This window comes from Meriones unguiculatus, chromosome 6, assembly GCF_030254825.1.
Source record: "Meriones unguiculatus strain TT.TT164.6M chromosome 6, Bangor_MerUng_6.1, whole genome shotgun sequence".
Lineage (NCBI taxonomy): Eukaryota > Metazoa > Chordata > Mammalia > Rodentia > Muridae > Meriones > Meriones unguiculatus.
The window spans coordinates 120687658-120707536 of NC_083354.1; the positions used below are offsets into that span (position 1 = coordinate 120687658).

General features: G+C 42.1%; 1 protein-coding gene across 1 annotated transcript in view; it reads left to right on the plus strand.

Annotated features, from left to right (window-relative positions):
• The first annotated feature begins 8705 nt into the window (after positions 1-8705).
• Positions 8706-19879, plus strand: part of Ubxn2b (UBX domain protein 2B) — a 44254-nt gene continuing 33080 nt past the window's right edge. The window contains exons 1-2 of the mRNA XM_021664092.2: positions 8706-8812; positions 17510-17613. Of these exons, the coding sequence (XP_021519767.2) occupies positions 8726-8812; positions 17510-17613 (191 nt within the window). The 5' untranslated portion in view covers positions 8706-8725. The remainder of the gene's footprint in view (positions 8813-17509; positions 17614-19879) is intronic.

Genomic DNA, 19879 nt, shown 5'->3' on the forward strand with positions numbered 1-19879 from the left:
TACAACACAAGTCCCAGAGAGCCAAAGCCTCACAGAGAGACCCTGTCTCAAAAAAACAAAAAAAAAAGCAATTTTGCAATGTCTTTTCATAGTCACAGTCATTCACACACACACACACACACACACACACACAGCTGACTCTACTTGTATTTACCAAAACTCTTCTGCAGAATTTGGTAAAGAGAAATAGTCAAGCCAGCCATTAAAGGCACATGCCCATACACAGAGATGAGAAGACACAAAAGGCCAGGGGTTCAAGGCCTTTCTGGGCAACATAGTGAGACCCACTTCAACAGACAGACTAGTACCAGCTTTCAGTAGAAGGTAAAGATAACTCATTAGTTATTGCTCTTAAATGTTCGTTCTCACTAACAAGAGATGCTGCACTTGTTAGCTTTCTTGTGCTGAAGAAAATACTTGGTAGAAGCAACTTGTGGAAAAAGGATTCTGTGGCTCAGTTTCAGGAGGGATGGGTCCATGAGGGGTGGGAAGCCACGGCAGTGGGTGAGAGGCAGTTCTTACTAGTGGGAGTTTGAGGTGTGGATTGTTCACATTTTAGCAAATCAGAACACAGAAGAGCACCAGATTAGGGCTAAGCAACAACGCTCAGAATCCAGCCCTGCTGGTAGATGTCTGCCAGTTTGGCCTGGTAACCCAAAGTTCTAGCTCTCAGAACAATGCAACCAGCTGGAGACAAAGTATTCAAATGCAGGAACTTGTAGAGAATGCTTTGGACCCAACACTAACAGATAGGAAACTTAAGTTTGAGAGTTAAGGAGAGAACAGTCCATCCTCACCACAGGACAGCCTAGCATGGTAGATACCAGGGAGAGAATGCATGTCGAATGGACCATTCCAGTTCACACCTGGAGCAGATGCCTGGACACTGAGCCTTTCCTGGGTGGGACCTTGCTAATTTTCAGAAGAGAAAACACTGAAGATGTAGAGTCTGAATTTTAGATCCCACAGAATTTCGGAAGCTGTTATGTCCTGTGTTGTACTGCTCATTCATAAACTTAAAACATAAAACTCTGGTTCCAAAGATAAAATTAGGAAGTAGAGATTTGGGAGGTAAGTCTATACTGCTCATGACATTGGTATCTTTATTAGGATAGGTACGAGAATATCACACTCATCTCTTCCCAAAGCATCCATCAAACATTCAGGAAGAGGGAACTGGAGAGATGGCTCAGTGGTTAAGAACACTGGCTGCTTTTCCAAAGGACCCAGGTTCACATGGCAGTTCACAATTGTCTATAACTCCTGTTCCAGGGGATCTGACACCCTTATACAGACATACATGCAGTCAAGACACCAATGTCTATAAAATAAAAATAAATAATTTAAAATTTTAGGAAGAAAGCCCTTGCTAGACCCCACTGGCCTTTTTGGCTTTTCAGTGTCTAGAACATCAGTGATTTAAGCCCACATATGTGGTGCTTTGTTAAGGCAGCTGGTAACACTGCCCCCCAAAGGAGACTTGCTGAGTTACCCTATGAAATGCCATGGTCCTTTACTGGAGTGATCTGTAAGTCAGTGAAGCTCAAATACCACTGTTTCACACTGCATGAGTATCCAGAAAAGGTTAAAGTGTTGCTACAGGTATTTTCCAACCTTTCTCAGGGAAAAATGGACACAGGGCATGATGGTCACCAACAGACGGTCAAGGCTTGTAGCTCCACAGACTACACTGCTTTACTAGAGCTGAAAACTTCAGAACCTCAGTCTATCCTGGGGTTGCTGGGGAAATTCTGAGGTAGGGGGAGTGTGTATAGGCTCAAAAGATGGCAGAGCCTGACCAAAAGGAGCAGCAGGAACCCTACAGGCAGGGACCCAGACTCTCTTCTGAAACAGCTAATAAAGGTCGGGGGGTGGAGATTAACCAGAATCCACAGTGCAAAAGGCGGAGATGTGGTTTTTACCTGAAATATGTGATTACAAGGCAGGCTGCCTACTTGTTATAGTTTGGATCTGGAATGGCCCACAAAGTCTTCAGGTTAGAAGGCTTCGTCCTCCAGGTCGTACTGGAACAGGCAGTGAAGGGGAAGGACCCCAGCTCTTTCTCTCATTTGCCTCCTGGACACAACATCAATGTTTTTTGTTCCAATGTGTTCTTCAGCTACCATGTGCTGCCACAGCTCAAAGTAACAGGGCTAAATAATCATAGATTGTAAAGCTCCAAAATTGTGAGCCCAAACAAATCTTCATCTCTTTAAAATCCCATGTATTTACTTGTGTAGGAGTGAAGCATGTGTCGCAGAGTTCCTGTGGAGGCCAGAGGACTACTTGCAGAAGCTGGTTCTCTCCTTCCACCATGTGGAAGCCAGAGAATAAAACTCAGCTCATCAGGGTTGGAGGCAAATGATTTTACCCAGCGAGCTAGCTCATCCAACCAAGCCTCTTGCCTTTATCTTGAGTATTTATTAGAGTAGTGGAAAGATCACTAACACACCATTTTAGGCCAACAACATATAAATGCGGAGGGTGGGAAAAACTGAACTAAAACCAGATAACCAAAATAAATGTATAACTATTAAATAAAGTTCTTTAAAAATTTTCCCCCACACACAAAAATCTAGGCCAGAATACCCCTTCCAATAAACTCTAGCCCCACATTTAAAGAAAAAAATAATGAAAAAAACATAACGTGAGATATGGCTTAGTGACTAAGACAGCACACTACTCTGGCAAAGGATAGGGTTCTATGCCCACATGGTGGCTCACAGCTGCCTGTACCTCAACTTTCACAGGATCCATCTCCCTCTTCTGGTCCCCACAGGCACATACAGAGTATACACATACATATTCAGACAAAATGCACATACACATGAAATTAAAACAATTTTTTTAACTTTAAAACAGCAAGAAAGAAAATATAAGCTTTTCTAGGAGTAAAAAGAAGGAAAAGGAGGAGGAGGGGAAGGAGGAGGAGAAAAGGACTGACCACATATCTGACAAGCCAGAATATACCTGGTGCTAAAACTAAACAATGAATTTGTTTAAAAGGGTAAGAAAGGGTTACTATTATTCATTAACACAAATGCCAAAACAAAGATATTAGTAAATTGGCTACATAACACTAATCTCCAAATAACAGCTATGAGCCAAAGAGTAGCCATACATAGACAGGCATCTGTGAGACTCAAGCCCTAGAAGGGGGCACACTGAGAAGATCTAAACCCACTGGCCGCCCACCTAACAACTCCTCTCAGACTTGCACATGAGAAAGAGAGTGTGAGTAGGAAGCAATACTCTTTTTGGACCAAGAATTCAAATGTAGAGTCTGGAGCTGAAAGTGATTGGAACCTAAGAAAAATCCTAGTCAAAAGAAGAGGTTCCAAATCCTGTAGGAAAAAAAAAAATATTCCTCAAATCTCCAACTGTTCCCAAACATAAAAACAAAACAAAACAACAGACAGAAGCTGGGCGTAGTGGCTCACGCCTGTAATCCCAGCACTCAGGGAGGCAGAAGCAGGTGTGTCTCTGTGAGTTTGAGGCCAGCCTGGTCTACAAAGGGAGTCTGGGACAGCCAAGACTACACAGAGAAACCCTATCTCAAACAAAACAAAGCAAAACAACAACAAAACAAAAACAGACAGAAACAAACAAAAGGTAGAGTGATAGGCCAGAATCTTTTCCTTCTGAAGGCAGAGCTGGAATTCAAGCCATGAGAATGAGAGGTACTTAACTATCACTCACGATTTTCCATAGAAACCCTCAAAGAGCTATAGAAGCACATTTAAGATGTGCTTAAGGACGAGAAGAGAGGTTGTAGAACTAACTAAAAGAACAGGGTAAGAGTAGATGACAGAATTCAGAGAGTCTACAGTATCCATTTAAAATGTTCAATATACAGCACAGCTGCAAGAAAAAGTGATCCCAAAGCTTTAAAATTTCCACAGGAGCTACTATAAGTGACAGTGGTTTGACTCAGGCACTGAAGTCACCAGTCAAGAGTTGTAAGAGTAGAAGCCAGACATGGTGATGTGCACCTGTAACTCAATACTGGGACTAGCTTGGTTTACTCAGGTCCAGGATTTTAAGACCAAGCTGGGCAACTTAGTGAGACCCTGTCTCAAAGTTCCATGAGTCAGGATTAGGTAACACAGTAAGGTTTAATTGTTATAAAAACAAGGCATCAAAATATAAGATTTAAATAGTCACTGTGCCAAAGACACACAGTATCTTCACAAACAATATTTCAGGAATAAACCTGGCCCAACTGAGCTGAAGCCCTGAATCCATGTCTCACCTCCGGCCTACCACAGACTGATTTGGTTTATGGCCTCAATGCTTCCACCAGGAAGGTGACTCAAAATGCTCTGGCACTTCTCTGACTTCCAGTCTTGCCCTTGGCTGGTCTGGTCAATAAACCAAGTTTTATTGCTAAAATGCAGGGAGACTAACATTTCCCCTACCAAACGCTTTGATTTTTCTAAATATTTTTGTCTAATTAAGAACCAAACTCCTTGGCACTGCATTTATGGTCTTTCCTGGTCATTTTCAACCCATCTCTACACTCCTTGACTCTTCTATTCAAGTCACACCTCAGCCTTCTTCAATCACACCCATACATCTCTTCTTTGAAACCTTACCCTTCTGTCTGACAGCTGTCGGACTTTTCCATGCTGCCTAGCTACCTTGGGTGAAAAGCTGTCAATGATAAAGCATCTCCCCTGCCAATTCCACTGCTTAGAACACTTTGGGTGTCTGGAGCTACACTTCAGCTAGAAAAAACACAGAAATGTCTACTGTAATGTCTACTTCAAAAGCCCTTGTTCTAGTCATAACTTCTCCAGCCCATATCAGCACAGGAAATTTTTATTTTAGCCATGAAAAGCCTTAGTGATCTCCAGATGACTAATTTCCAATAAATGTTAGATGATGCTACAGTAAGAGACGTAATGAAAAAGCAGCAGTTTGGAGGAGAAAGGGGAGGGTTTAAAGCTGAAATGGCAGTGTTTTTGAGACATCCGAATAGACATATAATTTTAAAAAGCAATTAGGCATGTAGGTCTGGAGTAATGCAAAGAAGTGGGTGCTGGAAAAACAGACTGGGGAGTTCTAGCTACAGTCCATCCACATTGTAAAGCCATACATGAAAATTGCATGTACGTTGTTGCTTATTCCTAAACACAGATGTGCACAGGGAGGCAATCGCTGGAGCTGCTGGATGAGCTTTCTTCCAGAGGAGACCACGCAATGGCATTACGCCTTTTTCTGCTCTTCCACTGCAAGTAAGTACCTCTTTTGTTATCTACTTAAGGCCACACCCTGCATATTCCACGCCTCTCCTTTGGGATCTATTTAAAACTGCCCGCTACTGAAGTGCTCAAGTGCCGTCTGGTGTCCCCAGGGGCTGTGCCTTAAAGAGGGAACGTGTTAGGCAAACTTCTTTCAACAAGGGATCATAGTGCTGAGGCTATGAGTTCAATGTCAATGAAGCCGTAGTATATATTAAATAAGGTGTCTTTACACAAAAATAGACATAGAACGACACTATGCACCAAGCAGCTGGTAAATGCAAATGGAGGCTTCAAGGACATATCCTTGCCTCTCTCTCAACAGCAATAATTGGGTACTCACTAATTCAGTGTTCCTGGTCAGTTCCTGGAGCACAGCTGTGAATAATGAGACTCGGCTGTATACACACGGTAGGTATAAGCATGGATTATATTAAATACTAAAGTGTATACAGCAAGAGGATAAGAAGTGTCAAAGCAGAACACAAGGGAATATCATTGGTTAGGGCCTAGATGTTATTGAGGAATGGTGAAAAGAATGGTTAAAGAAAAAAGGTAGCAAGAGGTCCTTAGGCAGCAGAAAGGTGCAATATTGCCAGGAGCTACAAAACAGCTTCCAGGAAGGGGGAGGGGTGGTCAAGAAAAAAAGCATGTACTTTTGAGTATACTGCATCTGAATATAAATCTCAGCTTATTAACTGTGTGAAATAAGAAAATTCATCTTATTTCTCTGCCTCCTGCTTACTTCTATAACATGAAAACAATACTGTTGGGGTATTTTTTTTTCTATTTTTTGGGGTTTCTTATACCTCTACCTCCCTTCTCCACCCTATTCCCTTTTAACACCAGGTAAGAGAGAAAGGTTGGGGGGGGGGAGATGAGGCATAGTTCTCTTTAGCTATTCCCTGCAAGTTAGGATTATTGGGTTCCTTGGGACAAGTCCAATCTTCATTTCAGGGTATCTCCAGTTTCTTCTTATCAAACTTCAACAACAGCAACCTGGAGCAGTGGGGGTGGGGGGCACAGCAGCCTTTTCTTTAGAGCCTCCCATCTCTCCCTGGGCTATGGCTTCTAGTCCCTCTACAGAGTCCTCAGAATTAAACTATCTGCAGCTGTCAAAGATCACACCTTTCTCAGAGCCCAAGAAGCAAATAGCCTGCTGCTGTGAACGATCTAAGAAGCCTCATATCCCACACCTGGGATGAGAACGAAAACGTTTACATAAGACAACTGAGTTTTTAAAGAAACCAAAACTCCCACTATAGAATACCCAACACAGAAAGTTATTTTAGAGGGCATAAATGTTGTATGCAAGCCATGAAAATTACCAACTGTAAACATAGCAGATGTTTTAGAAACAAGATAAAAATCTTTCAACAGATGAAACAGTCATTTCTAAGCCCGAGCGCAGTGATGTTCATAGTAAAATTACACAGATATTAATTTCATTTAAGTTATGAAAATTGGAGTCACCCGTACCTGCATTTATTGACTTAGCAAGATTGGAAAACATGCTGCGAAGAGAAGCAAGTCTCAGTCCTGGATACGGATATCTGCTACTTCTAGTCATGGATTCCTGGATAAAACACATTCCCTTAGTGTAGGAAATCACGAAGCTGGCCTGGCCTGGCTGCCTTGAGGCATACATCATAGGAGTCTCAGGTTAGAGCCCGTGGCTCCCGGGGCACATCGCGCCTTCCAGGTGCTGACAGACTGATACACTCCCTCAGGCAGTGAGGCATTCAGGCTGCTTTGTGATTTTCTGACTGTTCCCTCAGACATCAAGGAAGCTTCACAGGACAACTGGTCTTAGACATTAATCTTGTGCACCCTGTACAGCTAGCAGACGTCATTGTATCCTGCCAGCTACAACTGTATTAATCCTGGCAACGGCCATCATGTTCTGTTTCTGATGACCTTATTGCTTATTGCTCTCAATAAAATTGCCACAGCCTAAGTAAAATCCCCAGCGGGCTGATTTTTCATTCCTAAAGGCCGTATCAGGTGACCTTGGCCCAGTAAGTAAACACAGAGGCTTACACTTTAGAATCTAACATCTCTAGTCGAGGTCTCTTCGTGACTACCTCAAAATCATGTTTTCCTATTTCTAAACAACCATGTACTATTTTGCTGACATGAGTAAGATATTTCCAATATCTGTCTTAGAACACACATTTTTGTGCGTTTTTACTTGTGGTCTTTCCTGGTCAAATGTCTGTGGGGAGTACTTCTCCTTCAGGGCCCAACATTAAAAGGTGTTGGCTCTCTAGGGTCATTTCTTGTCAAAGAGGTGATGGGAGCTTTTAAGGTGGAATGTGTATTAAGGATATCAGGACAGCAATGCAAGGTTTAGTAACCTGTCCTGCTAGTTTCTACAGGGTGAATTTAATTATCATTTGCCTTGATCAAGTATGTCTGTGCATACCCAGCAGCCCTGGAAAAGATTGTCTTCCTTTTCCCTCTGAGCTGGGCCTAAGAGTGAAACCAAACAGGAGAAAAGGGTACACATTTTATTGAAAAAAAAAATTTCATGTGATTAGTGTCTTCATGGGAACCCAAAGGCCTGTATGTGGCTGTATTTACATACCCCTGGCAATCAAGAAAAATAGCTAAGATGTGGGTTTAATTCTAAAAGTTCTGTTACAGAGCTCTCAGCTTCAACCGCTCCAGCTGGTAAAATGTGGTTTCTTTTTAAGTGTTTCGAACTCAAAACACGCCAAAAAAAAAAAAAAAAAAAAAAGTAGTACACAGGAGGCTGGCACTCAGCATGTTGCACACGGCCGTCACCAAGAGAGTATTCTCCATTCACACACAGGCCTCACATAATACTCTCTGCAAAGCTTATTTACAAACAGTACTGTTATCTGTTTCTTTCATTAGCTTTTAAGTTTCATAAAGGCCCAGACTTTTTTTTTCTACATCGGCAATTCTTGGGAGGACTAAGTGTCTGGTATAAGACAATAGTTAAATCAGTCTCAGAGTGGGGGGCGGGATGGTCTAGGAGTCTCTGTTCTCATTGCCAAAAGCTTTTACCGTTTCTCATCCTCAACACGGATCCACCCAGAGGGTAGTATCATCCAATCCTTGATCCCAGGGGAAAAAAAAGAGAGATTCTACCAAGACTTGAAAGGGTAAGTTGTAACATTCATCTGTTAAAATGTTGCACTGTTGAGTTAAATGGATTTGGAAGTCAACGCTGCGCTCTGGGGCAACCTGTAGTTCCTTCCAGCGAGTCGCAGGGTGACAGCAGACAGACAGACCCTCAAAATGCTGGAAGCTGGCGATTCCCAGGAGCCAGAACCCTACAGCGAGGGTGCCAGGGCTGGAAGGGGTTCCAGGGCGTGGACGAATCGGGCGACCGCCGCATGGCTCCGCCCCCTCCCGGAGGGCGGAGTCACGGAGTAGCTCCGCCCCGCGGGCGGTCTATAAATACGCAGCCCGGAAGTCGTGGCTCCAGGGAGGGAGCCGCGAGCGAGTGGAAGATGGCGGAGGCTCGTCGGGTGGATCCGCCGGAGGAGCGGGAGAGGGGCTCCACGGTGCCGCGGCCCCCGAGCGCGCGCGACTTGCAGGTGCGGACACGAAACGCGGCGGCGGCGGGAGGGAGGGCGTGGGCAGGCTGGGCGCCAGCCGGAGCCGCTTGGTACCTGGCGTGTGCAACAGTGTCGCAGAGGAGAGAGTGAGACTCTCCGGGAGGCGCTTTGTACGGGAGTGGGCGTGGGAGCGAGTGCACAGGCTCCTGCGCCTGGTTTCCCGTCACGCACGGTGCTCGGAGCCGCTGTTTGCACGGGGCCCTCTGGGTAGCTCCAGCTCGGTGCCTCCTGCCTGCTGGAGAGCCGCCGTGGCTAGTGGTAAATCGGCCACCACTTTAAAAAAGTAACTTTAAAATAAACGCCTGCTGGGGTGTTCTCTTGGATGCTCTTTCGGATTTGATGACTTATCAAAAAGCAGTTTCGTGCCCCCCCCCGCCCCACCTCCACCAAAAAGCTTACGTTTTTACCGGAGAGGTCTTAAACAGTTCAGTCTTTGGTCACAGCCCACTTGTAAGAGGTAATCCGCAAAACCTAACAGAAATAAAACTCGGCAAGGTTATGACGCTGACGTTAGTCAGCTGAACACTTGTCCACTGACTGCTGTTTTATCAGATGCTAACACTACTTAGTCATTTTAGGCATTTTTCTATCTCCTTATGAAATCATTAATGAAATCCAACAGTTAAATATATGTTAAGGGGTTATAGTTCTGAATAAATGAGCCTGGATTCACAAACCTTGACAGAGCGTTTTTAATAGCTTGTCTTCATTATTTAACCAGACATACTGCCAGCCTGCCGTTATAACTTTCTGAAGTTTATTGTTTGTTTTGTTTTGTTTTTTTTGGGGGGGGTCGTGAATTTGGAGAAATAGGAGACCAAATCCGTAAGTAGTTGTGGATACTGTTGTATGATATTAAATTTTGTGAGGGTTAAAGATTTGAAACAGGCTTGTGAAAACCTTTACAGACCAAACCAATGCAAAGTTATAATGGTATTAATTGAGCACAGGTTGCTTGCAGGTGAACCTGAGGCCACTTAGCTAGTTGTCTTAGCGTAACTATCCTGTGATGAAGCACCATGACCAAAGCAACTTGGAAAGACCTGTGTGTCCACATCACAGTTCCTCATCAAAGGAAGTCAGGGCAGGAACCTGGAGGCAGGAGCTGATGCAGAGGCCCGGGAGAGGTGCTCTGTACTGGCTTGCTCCCCACTGCTAGCTCAACCTGCTTTTTTCTTTTTTTTTTTTCTTTTAAAAATAAGCTGCTTTGATATTTTGGAAGATAGACATTTTTACTTTTCTCTAAGCATCCATGTACATATTCCTATTTTAACTATTAAAAAACGGCTTCCATTACTCAAAAGTGCCCTGAGGCTATTCCCACGTTGATGAACAGCAAAATTACCTCAGGCTACTTTATGGCTCTTTGGTGTCTCACTGTATTAATAACACATATTTCAAGAGATTTCTCTGCAGGAGGCATATAATTATTTCTTTGGACCAAACTTCTAGACACACAATAGTTTGTTAAAGGGCATGCACACTTTGGGAGTCCTTTTTTCTTAATAGAACCCAGGACTCACAGCCTAGGGACGGCACCACCCATAGTGGACTGTGCTCTTACCTTCCAGTCACTAATTAAAAAAATGGCCTACAGCCTTATGGAGGCTTTTTTTTCCCAATTGAGGACAGACCCCCCCACTCCCCACCCCGATGATGACACTAGGTTTGCCAAGTTGATGTGCACTATCCAACACACTAGTGAAGCTGTAGCCATCTGACTGGCCAAACTGTTGATAAGTAAACCATTTTCTGAGGTCTCATTGCTGGTTGGAGTTTTCCCAACCTGCTTTGAACCTGGGGCCTGCCCCATTCGGGAATTGTTTCGTTTTATAAGTAAAATGTACAAGGTTTAATTGGCCTAAAAGATCTCTGTTTTAACCACATGTTGCTTTTTGGAAGCACAGTTTAAGCTAAAATGCCATTAAAAAAAAGTTATGATTTTGGAGAATGGAGATATCAGCATCAGGTGGGAGATAAACTCACCTGATAGTCTATCACCAGCTGTGCAGAATACAGTCTTTCAGCTTCTGAATCATGAAGGAGTGTTTTAGGAACCACCAGAAGAGGCCTACATAGTTATCTCCCAAAGTGCCCCCCTAGCTTGTGACTATTCCGAGTATAGACTGTAAATCCCATTTGGACATCAAACCAGCAGTTAGACAATCTTGGCTCCCTTTATTTCCCCAAATTTGGCAGTGTTCAGTAGAAAAATTGGGGATAAGTTCATTAACAACTCTAAACCTCTGCGTTATTTTTGGATTATTTCTAAGACTGTTTAGTATCCTCCAAGCAATCCACGCACAGGGTTTGATGATGTTTAGGTATTATATGCTTCCCAATTTTTCTCCAGAATAATAGCAAAAGAAAAGGATTGCTGCTCTTAATTCTGTGCTTCCATCCAGGTTATCATTTGGGCTGTATAACAGTTGCTGGCCATTGTGCCTGGTCCCGTTGACTGTCATTCTCCTAGATCACTTGTTCACAGACACTTTGAAGTAGTGTCTGTCTGTGGGAAGGCTTGTTAAAGCAGACACTAGCCCTTACACCAGCTGCTAATCCACTAGGTTTAGAGTAGGGTTTGAGCACATGGTATTTCCTAAAGTTCCTAGGTATAGCTAGGCTATACAGTAAACTTTACTGGGCTTTCTAGAATATGTAGCACAAGAAGCTGAAAACTCCAGTTCTCTTTGCTGCCCCTCACAATGACTTAGATCCAGGTTTTCTTACATGTTCTTTGCATACCAAATGTTGGAAAGGGTCCAATTAAGACCCTTTCTTACTTGGGAAGGGTTGGTGCCAGAATATCTTTCTTAGGAAGGGTTGGGACCAGAAGTCTTTCAGTTTTGGAATTTTTTTTTCCCCTAACTTTGGAGTATTTGCAGAGATTACCAGTTGAGCAGCCTTGTTCTAAAAACCTGAAACTTAAAATATTCCAAACTCCAGAACTTTTTGAGAATCAGAATGATGAGTTTTCTCTCCATTTTTTTCTTTTCATATCCCTGTCACAGCCCCATCCCTCCTCTTTCCAGTCCCCAGCCTTCCATCCTCTTCCCCCATTTTCCCCTTCTCAGAGAAGGGAGCCCCCACCTCCACCCCCACCCCTGTGCCTTCCCATCCTGGCACTTCATGTTGCATCACTGCTAAGTGTATCCTCTTCCACTGAGTCCAGATAAGACTGCCCTGCTAGCAGAATGTGATCCAGCAGCAGGCAATAGAGTCCATGGCAGGAACAGCCCCACTGCAGTTGCTAAGGGACCCACATGAAGATTGTGCTGTGAGTGTAGGGGGCCAGGTCAAGTGCATGCATGCACACACTTAGGTTGGTGGTTCAGTCTCTGTGGGGCCTAGGTTAGTTGACTCTGTTGGTCCTCCTGTGGAGTTCTTATCCCCTTCTGGTCTCTCTATACTTGCCCCAACTCTTCCACAAGATTCCCAGATCTCTGTCTAATGTTTGGATGTAGGTCCCAGCATCTGTTTTGATCTGCTGCTGGTTGGAGCCTCTAAGTGGCCAGTTAGCTTGGCTCGTGTCTGCAAGCATAGCAGAGTATCATTAATAGTGACAGGGGTTGGCGCTGTCCCATGGGGTGAGTCTCGAGTTGTGCCAGTCATTGGTTGGCCATTTCTGCAAACTCTGCTCCATCTTTTTTATCCCTGCCTGTCATGTAGGGTCCAAGGCTTTGTGGGAGGGTTGTTGTCCCTCTCCCTCCATTGTAAGCCCTGCCTGGCTGTAGGGGTGACCACTTCAGTGTCCATAGTTCTTGCTGCTGGGAGTCTCGGCTAGAATCGCCCTGTATCCTTCTAGGAACGTACCTTGTTGCACGTCTCCAGTTTGTCCCAGAGATAGCCCACCACCACCACACACACACATCAGCTTCCCATCTCTCTCCCAGCCCTACTGCCTACCACCCTTGATTTTCAGTGCCTGGCTTACACCCTCATTCCCCTCCCCATTCCCTCTCCCACCCAATTCCCTCTCTTTATTACTTCCAAATGTCTATTTCCCTTTTTAACAGAATTCAAGCTTCGTCCTTGGGGCCCTCCTTGTTACTTAGCTTCTTTGGGTATGTGGATTGTGGTATGGTTATACTGTGCTATGTGGTTAATATCCGTTTATAAGCGAGTACATACCATATGTGTCTTTCTGGGTCTTTGTTACCTCGCTCAGAATGGTCTTTTCTGGATTCATTTGCCTTCATGATTTCCTTGCTTTTAATAGGTGGTTGGTATTCCATTATGTAAATGTACGTATTTTCTTTATCCATTCTATGGTTGAGGGACATGTAGCTTGTTTCCAGTTTCCGACTATTACAAATAAGGCTACTATGAACACAGTTGAGCAAATTTCCCAGGGGTATGATGGAGCGTCTTTTGCATATATACCCAGGAGAGGTATAGGTAGATCCTGAGGTAGAGCTATTACCAATTTTCCAGGAAGGGCAGATTGATTTCCAGTGGTTGTATAACTTTGAACTCCACCAGCAATGTAGGCTCCACATCCTCGCCAGCATGTGCTGTCACTGAAGTTTTTGATCTTGGCCATTCTGATGGGTTAGAGATGGAATCTCGGAGTTGTTTTGCTTTGCGTTTCTCTGAGGACTGAAGACATTGAACATTTTCTTTAAGTACTTTTCGTCCATTAGAAATCCCTCTGCTGAGAATTCTGTTTAGCTCGACTCCACATTTTTTAATTAGATTATTTGGTCTGTTGGTGTTTAATCTTTTGAGTTCTCTGTATGTTTTGGAATTAGTCCTCTGTCAGATGTGGTGTAGGTGAAGATCTCTTCCCAATCTGTAAGCTGCTGTTTTTCCTGTCGACAGTGTCCTTTGCCTTGTGCTAGAGACCAGCTCCAGCACCCAGGGTGAGCCAAGGCAGGTCACGGCGTCCTTGATGACCAGCTGGTACCTGTTTTTGTTTTTTGTTTTTTTTCTATACTTTAACGCTTAAAACTTTCAGGCTTCGTAGCCTTACAATTTGGGGCTCTCTATATACAGTTTAATATGTATAGTTTAACTCCCAGTGGCCTCTGGTCACGAGAGCCTCCAAAGAAAAAGAGAAGAAGCAGGGAAACCCTTTTTTTCAGTTTATTTACTTTACATCTCAGGGGTACCCCCTCCTCCCAGTCCCCAGTCTCCTCCTTTCTGTTCCCTTGCCCTATGCCCCTACCCACATATCAATCTTTTGCAGATGGGTGCTGAACTCTAGCAGCAGATGCTGGGACTTGTAGCCAAGCATGGGGTGGAGCTCCAGGGATCCTGTGGAAGTGTTGGGAAAGATGGAAGGACCTGGAGGGGACAGAAGACCAACAAGAGACAACTAACCCAGACCCATGGAGGCTTACAGAGATTGATACAGGGAATTGAATCCTGAACTTTCAGATTTGGGGGGGCTGAAGCTTTATCAATTGAGCTATCCAGGCCTCTGGTTTCTCTGCCACCAAAACGGCTCTGGCTAAAGACTTTTATTGTTTAACAGCAGAAAGTCTTAAATCAGTTAAGCCAGGTGGCTCCTCTAATTTGGGGTGTAAGCTACAGCAACACTGACAGTTTCTTCCCGTAAATACAAGGGGTTGTAAGAAGAAAAACCTAAAACCTTAGCTCCTTTTGACTTAATGGCTCAGCAGAACAGGGGCTTGTTGGAAGCTAGCGTCCTATTCTTAGGTCTGGTCTTTTCATAATATCCCAAATTTCCTGGATTTACAAATTAAGGAACTTTTTAGATTTAGCATTTTCTTTGATGTATCAATTTCTTTTCTACTCCTGAGATTCTCTTTTCCATCTCTCGTATTCTGTTGGTGATGCATGTGTCTGTAGTTGCTGTTCTCTTCCCTAGGTTCTCCATCTCCCAGATTGCCTCAGGTTGTGTTTTCCATGCTTCTATTTCAATTTTCAGGTCTTAAACCATTTTATTCAGTTCCTTCACCTCTTTGGTTGTATTTTTCTGTATTTCCTTTAAGGGAGTTATTTTTCTCTTTTAAGGCCTTTATCATTTTTGTAATAGATTTAAGACTGTTTTCCTGCTTTTCGGGTGTGATAGGATATTCAGGACTTACTGTAGTAGGATAGTTGGGGTCTGGTGGTGCCATATGGCGCTGGGTTTTCTTGCTTGTGTTCTCAATGCTAACCTCTAGTCATGTGGAGTCAGCAGGCCTGATGGTAGTAGTCCTCTGGGATTGCTGGTAGAGCCGGTGGTCCTGGATGGTAACAGTCTTCTGTTTTTTTCTTGGTGGAAGCAGGCTCTTGGGGATACAGGGAAGAAAAATGGTGGTAGTCCCTGATGGCTGCCAGTAGAGGTGGGTAGAGATGGGGCTCGGGAAGTGGAGCGTGCCTGGGAGATGGACCGTGAATCACATAGGGGAAGATGGAGAGCGTAGGGCTGACTGCACCACTGCCGGTAGGTTCTAGCAGGCCAGTCTCTCTGTATTATCTTAACTAAACTTTGTAATTAACCTGAGTTTTTGTCATACTTTTTATCTGGTACTTTAATTTTTATTTATTTAATTTAATATGATACAATGTTTGGAATGCTCAGTCTATGTCTAATATTCTGAATTTTAAAAATTTAATATTGGAGTGAGCATGTCATAACTTGTCACTTGGGGCCAACTTCTAAAAAATACGTGTTTATACCTCTAAGGATTATTAGTGTTCCCATTCCGCTTCCCATACAGTCAAATGTGCTTTATTTTACAGAAGAAAAATGTTTGATTGTCAACGATCAAATAAGTTGCTAAGAAAAAGAACCTGGTGGGATAGTCGTGATAGATTTCATGAGGGCAGAGGCATATGGCTGGGCTCCTCCTTTCTTTGTGGATCAGGAAAGCAGAGTGGGGAAAGCTGAAACGTGGCTGTTTTGCCTTTTTATTCAGCTCAAGACCCTAGCCCATAATGCTCAGGGTAGGACTTCTCTCCTTAGAAATAATGCCTAAGACACACCAAGAAGTAGATTTCATAAGGGCAGAGGCATATGGCTGGTGTATCTCCTAGGGGGTTCCTAATCCACTTAGCGCTGAAGATTACCCATCACAGTTGGCACCTAATGTAAATGTCATTAGGAAGATAGCATATGATATGTGGGTTTAGAGAAAGAAACGAAGTTTAGTTTAAGAAACTAAGCCATTTTCCATAGGTAGCCTGAAATGGGTGTTTAGCATACAGATAACAGTGTGTTCTCATACAATGGAATAGATGCGCGTTGTGTTCTACACTGATACTTAGGTACATACTGATCATCAGAAAAATTTTGATAAGCATTTAAAGAAGTTACTAAGCTCAAGGATGTTCAGTAATCTACCAAATGTTACACAGTGTGTAAGTCAAGATTTGGATCCAGTTGAGAGAGAACAAGGGGGTTGGGGTATAAACATGGGAGGGACTGGAAGGAGAAAAAGGAAGGGGGAAATTTCAAAAAACTTATAATCTATGTGAATTTTTTAGTTCAATTCTTAAGAGGTGTGAGCCGTTGATTTGCATTTCTAGGGAAATTGCTGCTTTAGAAATTCACAAGTTGATGCATCTGTGAGAGCTAGGAAGGAAAAGGAATAAAAACCGTTAGGGAAGGAAACCATCTTCTAGATGTCTTGAGGGTGTACTGCAAATGTGTTTGAAGGCCTGTGGGATCTTCAGAGGCTGGGAGACCTAACTAGTGTTAGAGTGCTTGTCTAACATGCATGAGGTTCTGCCTGGGTTCAATTCCTAACCTTGGAAAAAGACAGTCTGACTGACTTTGCCTCAGTTATTGTTCTTTTTCTTCTGAGGAAAGAATATTCAAAGATAATTTCAGGGGTGGGAGGTCTTGTTTATTTGTAAAGTGAGTGGGAGCCCAAAGACTACAATCGTACCAATTGAATAGCCACTAGGAGTGTTAAGGAAATTTATTTTGCTTTTTAAGTCAGAGTCCCTATACAGTTCTAACTGTCCTGGAACTTATGTAGACCAGGCTGGCCTCAAACTCACAGATCTTCCTGCTTCTTATGCCTCCTAAGCACTGGAATTGAAGGCATGCACCACTATGCCAGGCTGAAATTTTTTAAATTATTGCCCAAAATAGCAAAAGTAGATGGAAAAAAACTAATAATTTACTATTTTAAATTCTATTTTAAGGACAAATATTTTTATTTTATTTAGAAGGTATCCAGCTATATATCTGCAATACATAATTTTGCAGTATTACTTTTATAAATGGTTAAATATTTAATTAATTGCCATATTATTTTTAGAAGCTCTTTTCCCTAAACTTGATGAAATTTGTGTCTGATAGACTTTTAAGTAATACTTTTGAACTTGTTTTATGTACTTAGGTTTTGAAAATAACTAAGTGAAATTATGAGATTAAATTAGAAAAATTGGCAATAGCTTGAACTATCTACAAAAATTATTTAAAACCTTGAGTAAGGTTACACAGATCCATAGAGAAAACAATATAATTTAAGCTCAGTTTCTGAAACTGATGCATAGTTATTTAAAAACATTATAACAAATTTTCTCTTGCATATGGCAATTTGATTGAATACTATGAGACCTTTGTTTTGGAAAGACAGTCTTGTGAGGCAACAACCTTCCGTTTTCTTAGGAAATCATGATTGCTCAATTTCAAGCCACTGTCTGTTCCTCAGATACATGTCTAGAAGTCTGTTTCCAGTGTCAGCTGCATAATAAGCCTGTTGTTATGTGTAGTTGGCCTTGGCAGAATTATATGAAGACGAGGTGAAATGCAAGTCTTCCAAGCCCGACAGGCCTACAACGACAGCCTTTCAGAGCCCACAGACTCCGCCGCGTCGGTGAGTGCTGCCTCCAAATCCTCACCCTGTTCAGCTCACCAGGCCCAAATGGTTTTACGTGACCTGGGGACTTTCTAAAGGTTTTTAAAATGGATATGGAGGTATATTCCGAAATTCTTTATAGTCGGTGAGAAAAGCTTCTGAAGAATTACATTAGTATCTGATATTTTCATAAGCACCATATGAAATTATATCTTGAATCCTGCTTTCTCATGCATGGTGGTCTTTAATATTTTTGTCATAGGGCTCACTGAGTACTGATGAATGCTCAGGCCTTCTCCTTCCCGAGGAGCATTCATATGCAGTTCTGTCAGTTGAGGGCCAGCAGGGTTCTCACCATTTCCATGGGGCCACAGTGAATCTTTGGTCTACTATTGAAGAATCTGAAAATGTGAAGTTTCTGTGTGTGTGCTTCTATTGTGTGCTGCTTACGTTTGCTGATAATTTCCTGGGATGTATATGTCTCTTGAACTATAAAAAGAACACACTAGGGATTTAGAAGATGAGTCGCATATATTGTATCATAAATATTTTTATTGATTTTTCTAGTGTTAGAGAACAAGCTTGAGTTTTCTGATTATCTCTCTTTCTCAAAATATTATATTATCAGAAGTAGAAAAATTCATTGGGCATTAGGTTTTTGTAACGTCACATTCTTTTTTTGTATAGGAGACAAAAATGATACATATTTTTCTGCACCTGAATAAAAAGAAAAATTCTCATAACTTCTCCCTTAATTTTATTTTACAAATTTTAAAGCCCATAGAAAATTTAAAGGTTAGTAAAATAAACACTAACTCTTTCACTTCTTTTCACTAGTTGTTAAAGTGTCTTCTAGCATTGCTTGCACTCACCCGTGCTCTTAATTTCTGTTACTCGACTATCTGAAAGCAAATTGTAGCCACCATGACACTTACTTCTAGATATTTTATCGTGCATTCCCTAAGAATAACTTATATAACCTATATATGATAAAAGTATAGCCTAAAAATTAACAGGTGTCATGATGTCATTTAGCAGAAAGCCTGTAGTCAGCCTTTTTTTTTTTTTTTTTTTTTTTTTTTTTTCAGCCACTTTTGGGAGTTTGGGGACTCAGCTAGAGACTAGTCATTCCATTTGATTATCTTGTGTTGAGTTTTAATGCAGGGTGTCCTCTCTTTATTGTCTGTCTTTTTTTATTTTATTTTTTATTTTTAGCTTGCCTACATAACCTAAAATTTATTATATTCACTTTTCTTAAAAGTCTACACTAGATATCTCAAAATGCCCCACATTCTAGGTCACTGTTTTCCTCATAATTAGATTCTTGTTAAACATTTTTGTCAAGAGTACTAGATAAGTGATACTGTCTGCTTTTTATTATATCACATCAGGAGCCATATAATTTCAAGTTTTTCCACTATTGGTGATATGCTCACTTGATTAAGGTGCTGACCACCACATCACTGCATTGTCAGGTACAGTTTGTCTTTGTAATCAGCAGGTTGGTATCTCAGCATGGTTTGAATATACTATCCTTTGCTTTAATTTTTTATTTGTTAGATAATGAGTATAAATAGATACGTATAATATTTTAGTTGCCTCCATAATATATATTTTTCTCCAATTTTTAAAAGTATTTAATGTGCTACTGTACCCAAGGTTTACTCATTTGGTATTGCAGTGTTTAGCTGTTGTCTCCCTAGTTTGAACACGCGCAGAATGACTTAATATTGCTTAGTGCAGTAAATCTAATATTTGAATTCATACAAGACTGACATTTAAATATTTTCCTTGTTCTTCATGTATTAATTCTGTGATCAGGTCAGGGTTGTCCTAGGCTACTAAGCAAGTTCAGCCATTTTGAGCTGCCTCAAAACCCATGGTCTGTGGATGTGACTTAGTAGCGGAGTTCTAACTTGCATATGCAAGGCCCTGCATTCAATTCCTAGAACCATTTCTTCAGTGGATGAATCTCCTTAAGCAATCTGAAAATTTTTTTTGTTTATAGTTGTAATTTGATAATGCTCTTTGGTTTTTGTTTGGGGTGTGATGGATTAAACTTAGTATCCCACACGTATTAGCCATAAACTTGTACTGCTAAGCTGCACTTCTCCACCAGTGATGCAGTTATTAAAGACCTTTGCCTCAAGTTGGACCTCTAGAATTATTTATTGCACTAACGATCAGTTTCTTTAAATGATGCTGGGACTGTTTAATCACTTAAGGTACAGTGTATAAAAAGATCATTGGCAGTCTTTTTCTCTAAGCATGATACTGTTTGAGC